The sequence below is a fragment of the Protopterus annectens genome, chromosome 13.part0, assembly GCF_019279795.1.
Source record: "Protopterus annectens isolate FY-2018-M chromosome 13.part0, PAN1.0, whole genome shotgun sequence".
In the NCBI taxonomy this organism is placed as follows: Eukaryota; Metazoa; Chordata; order Ceratodontiformes; family Protopteridae; genus Protopterus; species Protopterus annectens.
The window spans coordinates 1,213,253,350-1,213,266,895 of NC_056747.1; the positions used below are offsets into that span (position 1 = coordinate 1,213,253,350).

General features: G+C 43.5%; 1 protein-coding gene across 6 annotated transcripts in view; it reads right to left on the reverse strand.

The window, feature by feature from the left end:
- TLK2 (tousled like kinase 2) overlaps nucleotides 1-13,546 on the reverse strand; it is a 3,436,060-nt gene that overhangs the window by 1,047,075 nt on the left and 2,375,439 nt on the right. For all 6 annotated transcript variants that reach the window (XM_044055220.1, XM_044055218.1, XM_044055219.1 and 3 more), the window contains one exon: nucleotides 6,421-6,518. In XM_044055220.1, coding sequence (XP_043911155.1) covers nucleotides 6,421-6,518 — 98 coding nt within the window. The remainder of the gene's footprint in view (nucleotides 1-6,420; nucleotides 6,519-13,546) is intronic.

Genomic DNA, 13,546 nt, shown 5'->3' on the forward strand with positions numbered 1-13,546 from the left:
CAGGGTAGGCGCCTCGCTGAGAACCGGAGCACCTGTAGCCGGCTTTAGCGTGGTGTCGGTGGAAGTCACGGACCTCGTGTGTCGGTCCTTACATTTGCGTCTTTTACTCAAAACTGGAGTCGGAGTATCAGACGACATAATGTAATTAAATTTTTTACCAAAATAGTGTTGGGCGAACTCCGCCAGACGCTTAATAGTGCATTTGTTGAATCTAGCACAAAAACGACAGGCCGAGACGTCGTGGTCTGGGCCTAAGCAAGGAATGCAGAAGGAATGGAAATCCTTATGAGGTATTTGCTTCCCACATGAAATGCAATTATTAACTTTGTCTGACATTGGTCTGAGGCAAGAAAAGTTTCCCCAACGGGGTACTTAGCTTACAAGAAGACTTCGGCTGAAAAATTTTCGTAATCTCAGGAGCTGGCAGACCGGCACATGCGAACTGCTTCTGCTTCGGGCACCGCGCGGCAAGAAAGACTGAAGAAAATGGTGTCGGCTGGTCCTTTTATACCCCTGCCACACTGACGTCAGGGAAGAAGCGACGACATCCGACGCCGGACCTAGACTTTGGAATTCGGCCGACCGAGGACCCGACTGACGGCAGGACAACCCATCTGTTATGACTGCAGCTGTATGCACGATGAACATCTGCAGTGGCAAATCCTACTCTGGATTTAGAGTAAAGAGGCAGGTGGTAATGCTTGGTAAACGTGTGCACTGAACTCCAAGTTGCAGCCTCCAAAATTTCCTTGGTAGGTACTCCTCTGAGAAAGGCTGTTGAAGTGGCTGTTGCCCTGGTGGAATATGGCCTAATTTTATTTGGCACTGATTTTCCATGCTGTGTGTAGCAGTACCGAATACAGTGTCCTATCCATTTGGATATATTCTGCTTTGAGATAGCCTTGCCCTGTGATCCTGCAGCATATGCCATCCTGCAGCATATGCTACAAACAGTTGCTCAATTTTCCTGAAAGCCTTTGTTTTGTCCAAGTAGAAGCGTAGCTGGCTCTGTATGTCCAAAGAATGCAGAAGTTTCTCCCCTTTATTCTGGGGGTTTGGATAAAAAGTTGGCAAATGGATGGTTTGTTTAAGAGCCAAACTAGATACCACCTTTGGCATAAAGGTAGGGTTTGCCCTTAAAGATACCCTGTCCTGATGAAAAATTATAAAAGGTTCCACTGCCATTAATGCCTGTAGCTCTGAGACTCTTCGTGCTGAAGTTACTGCCAGGAGCAGAGCTGTTTTCCATGATAAAAATTTTAGATCGGCTGGCTCAAAAGGTAGTAGGGTCAGTTTTTCCAAAACGAAATTGAGGTCCCAAGTTGGTGTTGGTGCTCTCCGAGGCGATCTTATGTTTTTAGCCCCTCTGACGTACTGCTTTAGCAAGGGATGAGAGAATAACGGAGGATCCGTGTTGTAATGTGCTGAAATGTCAGAGGCGTGGATCTTAATTGATGAGAAGGATAGGCCTCTGTCCAGCATCTCAGTTAAGTATTGTAAAATCTGAGGAATGTTTGGAACAACAGGGTCTAGGCTTTGAGCCTGTTTCCAGGCGTAGAATCTCTTCCATTTTTCTGAGTAAGCTTTCCTGGTGCTAGGCCTCCTGGCCTCCAAAATGACATCCATAACAGCTTTAGAGGGAGATGTTGTCCGTTTGAATAATGTATCTGCCATGCAGCCAGGTTTAGGGTTTTGAGCTGACCGTGCAGGATCGGATTGTTTTGTTGAGTCAGAAGGTGTGGGATTTGCGGCAAAATCCATGGTGGGCCTTGAGCCAAGTTCCTTAAGATAGGGTACCAGTGCTGGCGTGGCCAGTCTGGAGCAATCAGGATCATCTGTGTTTTTTCTTGTCAGGCTTTTAGGAGTACCTTTGAAAGGAGAGGCAGAGGTGGGAAGGCATAAACTTTTAGGTTTTTCCAGCTGAACAGAACAGCATCCACTTTCCATGCTCGTTTGTGATAAGTCCTTGTGCAGAATTTTTGTAGTTGGCAATTCAGTGGGGAGGCAAAAAGATCTATGTCTGGGCATCCCCACTTTTGCGTTACCATGCTGAAGATTTGTGGATTCAATTTCCATTCGTGAGGGTCCATGATATTTCTGCTTAGATCGTCTGCCAGAGTATTTTTCTTTCCTGGCAGGAACTGTGCTTGCAGGTGAACTTGATACGTTAGAGCTGTGTTCCACAAGGTCATGACTTGCCTGCATAGGGGATAAGAATGAGTGCCCCCCTTGCTTGTTTATGTACCACATTACTGTGGTGTTGTCTGCCTTTAGTAGTAATTGTCCTGGATGTAGAAGATCCTTGAAAGCTGTTAGGGCATTTTGAACAGCCAACATCTCTTTCTGATTGATGTGAAGATGCATCTGGTCTGTGGTCCACTTGCCCTGAATACATTTTCCTGCTATGTGTGCTCCCCAGGCATAATCCGAAGCATCTGTTGTTAGAGTTTGCCTGCCTGTGGGTTAGGTAAAAGGCTGACCCTTGTTTAGGTGACATGCCTGTGCCCACCATCGAAACTCCTGTTGTAGGCAGGGAATCATTGGTATTACTGCTTCTAAACTGTGAGAGTGTTGAGTCCAAACACTTTTCAGGTACCATTGTAATTTCCTCATATGCAGTCTGGCATATGGTATTAGTAGTATGCAGGATGCCATGAATCCCAGGGCCTGCAGAATTTTTCTTCCAGGGAGATGGGACTTTCTTGTCAGTAATTGAAAATATTGAGTTAGTTGAACTTGTTTGTCTGGCGTGAGGTAAGCCATCTGGGCCGTTGTATTTAAGCTGGCATCCTGGAATATAATCTGTTGCGAGGGCACTAGTTTTGACTTCTTTTCATTTACTGTGTACCCTAGAGAAATTAGCAACCTTTTTACAAACGCCAGATGCTGTAGAAGAATGTCCTTTGTCTCTGCTTGAATGAGACAGTCGTCTAGATATGGATATATTTGAATTCCTTTTTGTCTGCAAAATGCAATTACTGGTGCCAGGCACTTTGTGAAGACCATGGGCGCAGTAGATAAGCCAGAGGGCAGTGCAGAGAATTGGTAGTGCATTGTACCAGCTTTGAATCTGAGGTATCTTCTGCAATTTTGTCTGATAGGGACATGCAGGTATGCCTCTGAGGTCCAGATTAACAAGCCAAGCCTTCTTGCCCAGCATGGGTAGAAGCTGCTGTAATGTCAACATTTTGAATTTCGGAATATCCAGGTAAGTATTCAGAATTGAAAGGTCTAGTATGGGCCTCCAGGCCTTGTCCTTTCTCAGGACCAGGAAGAGTCGAGTAAAATCCTTGTCCTTGTTCCTGTTGTGGTACTTTTTGAATAGCTCTCATGTCCATGAGGGCTGAAATTTGTTTTTGTGCCTCTGCCCATTGATTTTGTGGCAGGTCTGGCATTCCTTTTAGCCTTGGTAAAGTATGAAAGTGGAATCTGTAACCTTGAGACACAATATTCAGGACCCATTTGTCTTTGGTGATTGTTTGCCAGTTTTGCGAAAAAAGTGCTAATTTTCCCCCTAAGGGGGCTTCCAAAAGAGACGTGCTTGGCGTACGAAGGGGAAAGTCATTGTGATTGTTTCCTGTAAGGTTGAGACTTGCCCTCACCACCTTTTGGGGTTGAGGTGCCCCACTGTCGTCTGTTTGAGCCTTGGGGTTGAGATCTGCCTCTTGGGCATCAGTATCTGCCTCTCTGTGGCCTGCCTGACACTGGAAAGGACCAATTCTTTGTTGGCCAATTTCTGCTAAACCGAGGTGGCTGTACCTGTAAGAAATCCTTGACTGTTTGCATAGATTTAGCTTTATCCTCCATTTTCTTTAACACCTCTTCTGCTTTAACACCAAACAAAGTATCACGCTGTAAAGAAGCATCCAATAATTTTGCCTTAACATGATCAGGTAAACTTTGTTCTTTTAACCAAGCATGTCTTCGAATCACAGAACCTGTAACTGCGGCTCTACAAGAGGACTCTAATGAATCAAAACCACATTGCAGAGTATGTCTGCCCACCTGTTCAACTGCATGCAATAAATCCTGCATTTCTTTACAATCAGGAGCTTCTGTGCTTGCAAGCACTTTCTGTTTTAACTGAGCCATTAAATATTGTTGGTACTCAAGCATGTGAAACTGGCAATTTAAAGCTCTTACTGCTAAAGTTGCAGAAGTGTACACTTTCTTCCCCCATCTATCCAAAGCTCTGGAATCTCTGTCAGAAGGTACTGGATTTTTTGCAATGGAAGCCTTAACCCCTTTTGGACTCTGGGAAATAGTTTCTGGATCAGCAGAAGGGTTTTTGTAAAGAAACTTGCGAGAGTCAGGGACTCTATAATACCTATCTGGCTTGGCTGGAGCAGGGGGCAAAGAGTCGGGAGATGAACTGTATTCAGAGAACACATCATCCACAATATCTAGCACAGGCGGAATAGCCAGGGGCCTGTGTTGAGGCAATAAGAGGAAATCCCAGAGCCTTTTCTTGGATTCTGAGTAATCCTGGCTTTCCCAATGGAAATGCTCTCTCATGGTATGTAAAAGTTTTCCCAAAAGAATAATCCTCAGGAGGAGAGGCTGAAGGGATAGATTCTTCAGCATCAGAGTGGGGGGGGGGGGTAGAGAGTATCCCTGGTCTGAAGGGGAATCAGAGGAAATGGAAACCTGATCAGAAGAGTCATAGTCTGTATCCTGCCTAGGCCTTTTTCTCAGGAGGGGGATGGGAACCCGTGATTAGAGTAATGAGGTCTTAGGCCATTTTAAGCATCTGTTTCTTAGGCATGGAGGACTGTCCAGGAGAATGCTGTACTTGTTTCTTTGTCTTTAATGGTACCTCTGTCTTGGCTATTGTTTTAATGGTAAGTTGTGAAGGTCTGAAAACACCCTCAGAAGTCGATGCTTGCTCAGCGGCTCTGGACCCATCTGAGGGATTAAGTTCCGTAGGCCCAATACCTTGAGTTTCCAGAGGCCTAGATGTCTACACGTGGAAGTCGGAAGCGGCCTGTGGCTCTGAGGTGGCGGGTGTCAGAGGCTGCGAAAGCGCTTCACTGAGAACCGGCGACTGGCCTAGAAGAGGTTTTGTTGTCGGTTTTGGACCTCAGATGCCTGTCTTTATCCTTGTCTTTGCATTTTTTCGGTATTGTCGTCGGCTGATCCAACGGCATCGTATAATTGAACCTTCGGCCAAAGTAGTGCAAAGCAAAATCAAAATGTCTTTTTATAGTGCGTTTGTTCAATCTAGCACAAAACCGACAACTAGTGACGTTGTGATCAGGGCCTTGGCATGGAATACAGGAAGAGTGGAAGTCCTTATGAGGTATTTGTTTCCCACAAGAAATACAATTATTAACTTTTTCTGACATTGGTCTGAGGCAAGAAAAAAGTTTCCCCAATGGGGTACTTAGCTCTACTGAAGTCTTCGGATCTGAAATTCGACTTTGAAAATCTCAGGAGTCGGCCGACCGGCACTTGCGAACTGCTTCTGCTTCGGGCACCGCGCGGCAAGAAAGACTGAAGAAAATGGCATCGGATGCATCTTATATACCCCTGGCACACTGATGTCAGGGAAGAAGCAACAGCAACAGACGCCGGACCAAGACTTTGGAACTCAGGCTGACTGCGGGACCGCCTGACGGCAGGATAACCCAAGTGTAATGACTGCAGCAGTGTAACACGAACATCCAAATCCTTCCAGCAGAAAGGGTTTTCCCATCTTGCCCACTTCTAGTGTGTGTGTCCTTGACTTTTGGTCTGAAGGTTAGACAGAAAGGGACAATGAAAATTACAAACAAAAAAGGTTCCACAAAGTCACACAGGTGCATCCAAGTACGTCTCCTTACAAAAATGCCGGCACGCACAGCTCTCAAAACGTCCTTGACTGAGTTAGGTATCGGGTGCATGTAGGAGTTTGACAGGGGTTGCAGGGTGGTCAGCTGAGTCCAAAGTTTTTCTGTCCTCCGCAGACATGCACCCTGAGAAAGATCTGAAGCCTAAGTATTAGTTTCACCAGCCCCAGAAAATGCATACAAAAATGTAATTTTTGAAATCAATCAAGAAGAGTGAAAAATATTACCTCAAAAGTGTTTATCTGCTCTGAAGCTCTGGAAAATCAGACCAAGTGTCACTACTGCAACAATGGATCAAAGTACATCACCTGAGTGACAAATAATTTTGGAAAAACTCCAATGAAAACTCCCCCAAATGCATAACTAAAGAAGCAGCAATCCTTAGAAAAGAAATCCTTATTAAAATGCAACACTCAAAATTATGCTGACCAGATCATGAGAGAACTTAAAACATGTCCAAAACGTATTACTGTTAATACAGTTGCTGGAAACCAGCAAACTAAAAACAGAGAAATAAGACTTATCAGTGATTGCCTAGAAATAGACAAATTGCTTTTAATGGTACATCAAGCACTGAAAATCCTCAACTTACTGCGAATTGTCCTCATTGTGTATTCGTTTTAGTTCTCTGATGTGCAAATTTCTGACTCTTTCTAGCCGTTCCAGTTCAGCTTGGATTTCTGCCTCCTCCTACAAACAACACATGGTTTACATATTTCTCTGAGAAACTCAGTTAAAACTAAATTCAAAGCAATGCTGTTTAATTAAAGAACACAAAATCCAGTGAAGGGATGTGGAATAATTTAGTTTTGATCATAAGGATGACAAAGGGGCACCAAGCCCTTCATACTGCTCAGAAATAAGATATATGAATACTCACCGTTATTGGGTAAATACTGACAAGGTCCTTACACTTGGAGAAATTTTCTTTTATTATTTTTTTGCATGATTTTACCCACTCTGGTGACTGTCAACTCCCTAGAAGCCAACTGACACATCTGTTCTTCCCCATTCGAGGATCATCTGGGAGGGACTTTCATTTAGACAACTATTAGTAGTCTGTACTTTTTCTCTTTATTCCCTAGCTCCACAGTGAAGGACATGTAATCAGCTATCTGAAGAGAAGTCCCATAATTTCTGCAATGGAGCATTCCTTTCATGTCGTCTTATCCCTTCCCCTGGGAGCATGAGTGGTGGCCTTTCTGGTCTCCACCAGGGAAATGAAACTGTCCAGTGTGCCCCTGTATGTGTGCAAAGCCTCCCATTCACTGGAATATGTAATCAGGCTATGTCTCTTTGTTTTTCTCTATCTTCCTGCCTGCTCCACCAGTGCCGCTAAATGAACTCACATCACATGGGTCGCAGTAAGGGCTCCATCCCTCTGTGCCATGCAGCGAGGCTGGAAAAACTTAAATCTTTCTGGTGCCATTTCATCATTTGTCTTTTTAAATATAACAGCTGTTTTATCAGAGAAAAGCATCCTAAGATACAACTGTTCCAAGAACAGAGGTGAACATTCCCTTCATTATCACCAGCTCCACACAGCCATTCAAATGTATGAACATCTGCAAGCAAGTAGAGTTTAGGCAAAAATCATATAATTAGTTTAATACATATGGATCTTCTGCTATGAACTACAGCCGAAGAACTCAAAACTGGACAGCAAGTGTGTAAAACTCTCTACAGAGGGCCTTTTTGATCAAAAGCTCAAACATCTGTGTCATATTTCTTATGTACCATCTGAAGTGTTAAAAGGCCCGCTTTCAACTTAGGCTGTGCTAGCTACCATATCTCCTTACAGAAGAAAAAATTAAAATCTTTAACATTAAGGAATGAGTGCGGATACCAGCTGTTTCTGAGGTACTAATAGAGCATTTTCCAGGTCAACATTAAAATGCAGGAGGCCATGTAAATGCAATCCAACACAGTCAAGAACTCGCTCGAAGATGCTGTCGCTTGTTGCAAAAGCTTCTGCAAGTACATTCAGGTGACAGACCCTGCCTTCTGTGCAAAGGTTTGTGCCTAAGCAGCGTTCAGGAATGTATGTTTCTTGAGTTGCCTAATTTGATTTCATTTTTCTAGCTGATGGTAAGACCAAGATTACAGAAGCAATTAAGAGTGAATTCCAAATCACTGCCTGGTCATTCTGTGGATTCATTTAGAATAAGACAGTCACCCTTGTGACAGTAAATGCAGATGCTTTTGTCCTGCAGACAATTACTGATGCCAGGCAACTGATAGAGACTCTGGGTGCAGCAGACAAGGCCAGGGGCAAGGATGCAAGGGGTAATATGTCCCACCTCTGCAATGTAGAAGTACAGTTGTGTAAGAACTTACCATTACAGTATATGCTTGAATTCCACACTGCTGCAACTGCTTTAAGGTTATTTGGGTTGTTGCATTCCTAGGAAGAAGAAACTGTTCTGCTTCAAAAGCTCTTTCTCGCTCCCACACCTTCTCTCTGGCTGCTGACTGACCAGTACCAAGTAGAAAAAAGCAGACAGAAGGAAGTGACTTCTGTACATTCTTATTCATAGGATCACAGGTAGTTACTTGGCTAATGGTACTACAGCCTTTTTAAGCCTAGCCATTCACTCCTCAATTTTACCAAACATGAATGTCCATGAGTTAGAACGGCTTTGGTGTATGCCTGTGCCTTAAGGCATTAAACTGCCCCCGTCCATAAGGGTCACAAGTGACAAGCCACAGGTGAATTTGCAATTTCTCATCCACTGGTCCAAATTACATCTGAGCAGGTTTAGGGAAGAGCTCTGTTTCACATGAATGGAGAGTCTGTTCCAGAGAATGGGCAATCTCTCTGAGACTCAAACTGCCCTTCTCAACATGTTTTGTTTATGTTACAGAAGAAGTTTAGATCCTTAGATGGACAACTCTAGTGCTTTTTATTTTGCGAATGTGTAGCAGATTCATCAGGGCTGGATCAGTGTGCCTTATAGGTTAAGCATATATAGCCCCCCTCAGATGGTTGTCTGTAGAAGACAGAGTACAGGTACAAGGCTTTGAGGTGGTTTTCATAGGACATATTTACATCCTGTATTCCTTTAGGGAAGAACTTCTGTGACTGCTGCAGTTGTTGCAAATGCCTGGTAAGGTACATGTCCTAAGGGTGCAATGAACTTGATTATTGGTCTAATGAGGGCTGAGTACAGTGGGACTACGATCTCCTTAGATCTGGATGCAATGCTGTTACTTATAAGTTGCACCGTGCAGAAACATTTTCTTAGTACCACTGACACATGGTGATCAAAGTTCAGGTCACTGTCAACCAGAGTTTTCACTGAGTCTGCTCTTAGGAGAGTGTTGCCAAGGTTTTAAGTTTGCAGAGTGGTCATCTTCCCAAATGGTATAATTATTATTATTATTTTTTTTTTTTTGCATTGAGTCTTAGGCCGTGGTTCTCACGCCCGTTATTTGTCCGTTACCTCACAGAAAGCAACTTCTGATTTTGGGTGTTAATGTATTATTTAAAGGGAATGTTAAAACAATGGGCATTGATTGCTATCCCTCCAAATTCTCTCACCCCCCCCTTCAGTTTCATGGTAAAATTAGACTTAAAATGATCACATTTTTATTGACAAGTAATTCAGATTTTTTTTTTTTTTTTTTTTTTTAAGACTTAGTGCATCTAGTTCACATTATCAGTTCTCGGTCTTCCTCTTTGATCTGTATACTGCACCAAGGGTACTTGCAAATGTGTGTCTTACAACAGACTTCAAGGAATACACGTTTCTGTATTTGGACAACTGTCTTATATTTCTAATTGTCCAGACTAAGAAATCTGTTAAACTCCTCAGTCTGGGTTTCAACTGAACAAAGAAATTAATTCCCATTCAGTCTGTCAGAATATTTTTTTTCTGAGATGTCCTCTGGATACTTCATTAGGAATGGCCTTTTTTCCTTAGGAAAATATAAGACTGTACAGAGAAAACTTCCTGACTTTTTCCAACTAGTCATCCAGGGAAAGTACAGTTGTGTACCTACCATAAATGTAGATGTTTGAGTGTATTCACTGTTGCAGTCATTACATTTGGGTTATCCTGCTGGCAGGCTACCCGCAGTCGGCCAGAATTCCAAAGTTTAGGTCCGGCGTCGGTTGCTGTCGCCTCTTCCCTGACGTCAGTGTGCCAGGGATATAAAAGATTCAGCCAACGCCATTTTCTTCAATTTTTCTTGCCCCAGATATCAGGTGCCCCCAAATAGGTAGGCTAAAAATAAAATTATGCCAAGAAGCATGAATGTACTAAAATAAACATTACCTTCATCTACAAGCAAATACACCACAAAGGTTGTATAAAATAGAGAAGTACAGAAAAGTCCCAGCAAAGAAATAGGGGATGGTGTGTGGGTAACCTGGACTGCAACAGTGAATACACTGGAACATCTACATTTATGGTAGGTACACAAATGTACTATGTCCATCGTGTTTCACTGTTGCTGTCATTACACTTGGGTTGAATCCCAAAGCTGAGGATGGGTGGCTGGACCTAAATAGGATTAGGCGAGGCTACAAGGCCCTGCAGAACTGCAGTGTCAAAGCCTGCTCTGGATTTAGAGTAGAGAGGTAAGTGGTAGTGCTTGATGAAAGTGTGCACTGAACTCCAGGTTGCAGCCTCTAAAATGTCTTTGGTTGGTACTCCTCTGAGGAAGGCTGAAGTGGCTACTGCTCTGGTTGAATGTGGCCTAATGCCCTTAGGCACTGACTTGCCATGTTGTGAATAGCAAAAACAAATGCAGTGTCCTATCCATTTTGAAATGGTCTGTTTTGAGATAGGCTTTCCTTGTGATCCTGCAGCATAAGCTACAAACAGTTGCTCAGTTTTTCTGAAAGCTTTTGTTTTGTCGAAATAGAAGCGTAGCTGTCTGTGCATGTCCAAAGCGTGTAGAAGTCTCTCCCCTTTATTCTGGGGATTTGGATAAAATGTTGGCAAATGAATGGTTTTGGTTAAGAGCCACACTGGATACTACCTTTGGCATAAATGTTGGGTTTGTCCTTAGAGAAACCCTGTCCTGATGAAAAATGATGAAAGGTTCCACTGCCATCAATGTCTGTAACTCTGAGACTCTTCTTGCTGAAGTTACTGCTAGGAGCAGAGCAGTTTTCCATGATAAGAATTTATATCAGCTGTATTTGGCTGGCTCAAAAGGAGGCAGTGTGTGTTTTCTAAAACATAATTGAGGTCCCATGTAGGTATTGGTGCTCTCCTTGGGGGGGTCTTATGTTTTTTGCCCCTCTGAGTTACTGTCTTAGTAGTGGATGAGAGAAAATTGGAGGTTCCATATTGTAATGAGCTGAAATGGCAGAGGCATGGATCTTAATGAGAAGGATATGCCTTTGTCCAGCATTTCAGTTAGGTATTGTAAAATCTGAGGTATATTTGGAACAAGTGGTTCGAGTCCTTGTGCCTGGTTCCAAGCACAGAATCTCTTCCATTTTTCTGCATAAGATTTCCTAGTGCTGGGCCTCCTGGCTTCTAAAATGACATCCATAACAGCTTTAGAGAGGTGTGGTCTGAGTGGCTATATTATCTGTCACGCAGCCAGATTTAAGGTTCTGAGTTGACTGTGCAGAATCTGATTGTTTTGCTGAGTCAGAAGATGAGGAATTTGAGGTAAAGCCCAGGCTGGGCCTTGAGACAAGCTCTTTAAGATTGGGTACCAGTGCTGGCGTGGCCAGTCTGGGGAAATCAGAATCATTTTTGGCTTCTCTCGTCTGACTTTTAGGAGTACCTTGGGAAGAAGAGGTAGTGGAGGAAAGGCATAAACTGTCTGTTTTCCAGCTGAATGATAGAGCATCCACTTTCCATGCTTGTGAGTGATAAGTTCTTGTGCAGAATCTCTGTAGTTTGCAGTTGTGAGGGGAGGCAAAATGATCTATGTCTGGGCGTCCCCATTCCCTTGTTATCATGCTGAAGACCTGTGTGTTTAGTTTCCATTTGTGAAGATCCATGAGATTTCTGATTAGTTCGTCTGCCAGAGTATTTTTCTTTCCTGGCAGGAATTGTGCCTGCAGATGTACTTGATAGGTCAGTGCTGTGTTCCACAAAGTCATGGCTTGCCTGCAGAGGGGGTAGGAATGTGTGCCCCCCTGCCTGTTTATGTACCACATAACTGTGGTATTGTCCGTCTTTAGTAGTTGTTCTGGATGTAGTAGATCCTTGAAGACTGTCATGGCATGCTGTACAGCTAGCATCTCTTTTTGATTAATGTGAAGATGCATTTGTTCCTTGGGCCACGTGCCCTGAATACATTTTCCTGCCATGTGTGCCCCCCAGGCATACTCCGATGCATCTGTTGTTATTGTCTGCCTGGCTGTGGGTAAGGTGAAAGGCTGTCCCTTGTTGTGGTGACAGGCCAGGGCCCATCATCGAAACTCTTGTTGCAGGCAGGGAATAAGAGATATTATTGTTTCCAGGCTGTGGCAATGTTGAGTCCAAACACTTTTTAGATACCACTGTAGTTTCCTCATATGCAGTCTTGCATATGGAATTAGTAGAATGCAGGATGCCATGAAGCCCAGAGCCTGCATAATTTTTCTTGTAGGGAGCTGGGTCTTTGTTGCTATCATTTGAAAGTAATGAGTCAGTTGCCTTTGCTTGTCTGATGTGAGATAAGCCATTTGGGCAGTTGTATTTAAGCTTGCACCCAGGAATATTATCTCTTGAGAGGGCACAAGTTTTGATTTATTTTCATTTACTGTGTACCCTAGGCAAATTAGTAATCTTTTTACAAACGCCAGATGCTTTAGTATAATTTCCTTGCTCTCTGCTTGAATAAGGCAGTCGTCCAAGTAGGGATATATTTGAATTCCTTTTTGTCTGCAAAATGCAATTACTGGTGCCAAGCATTTTGTGAAGACCCTGGGTGCAGTAGATAAGCCAAAGGGCAGTGCAGAGAATTGGTAATGCATTCAGCCAGCTATGAATCGGAGGTATCTTCTGCATGATTGTCTGATTGGGACATACAGGTATGCCTCCTTGAGGTCCAAAGTAACTAGCCAAGCCTTCTTGCCCAACATGGGTAGAAGTTGCTGCAGTGTTAACATTTTGAATTTCGGAACATCCAGGAAAGCATTTAGGATTGACAGGTCCAGTACTGGTCTCCAGGCTTTGTCCTTTCTGGGTACCAGAAAAAGTCGAGTAAAATCCTTGTCCCTGTTCTTGCCGTGGTACTCTCTGAATAGCTCTCATGTCCATGAGAGCAGAAATTGGTTTTTGCGCCTCTGCCCATTGGTTTTGTGGCAGGTCTGCCATACCTTTTGATTTTGGAAGGGTGTGAAAGTGGAACCTGCAACCCTGGGAAACAATATTCAGTACCCATTTGTCCTGGGTGATCATGTGCCAATTTTGTGAGATAAGTGCTAGCTTTCCCCCTAAGGGTGCTGCTAAAAGGTAAGAGCAAGTCATTGGGACTGTTTTGTATAAGGTTGTGATTTTCCTCCTTTGGGGGCTGAAGCTCCCCATTGTTTAGGTCTGTATGAGCCTTGAGGCTGAGATCTGCCTCTTGGGCGTCTGTATCTGCCTATTTGTGGCCTATCTGACACCGGAAAGGACCAATTTTTAGAAGGCCAGTTTCTGCTAAATCTAGGTGACTGAACCTGTAAGAAATCCTTTACTGTCTGCATTGATTTTGCTTTATCCTCCGTTTTCTTAACACCTCTTCTGCCTTAACACCAAACAAAGTACCATGCTGTAGTGGAG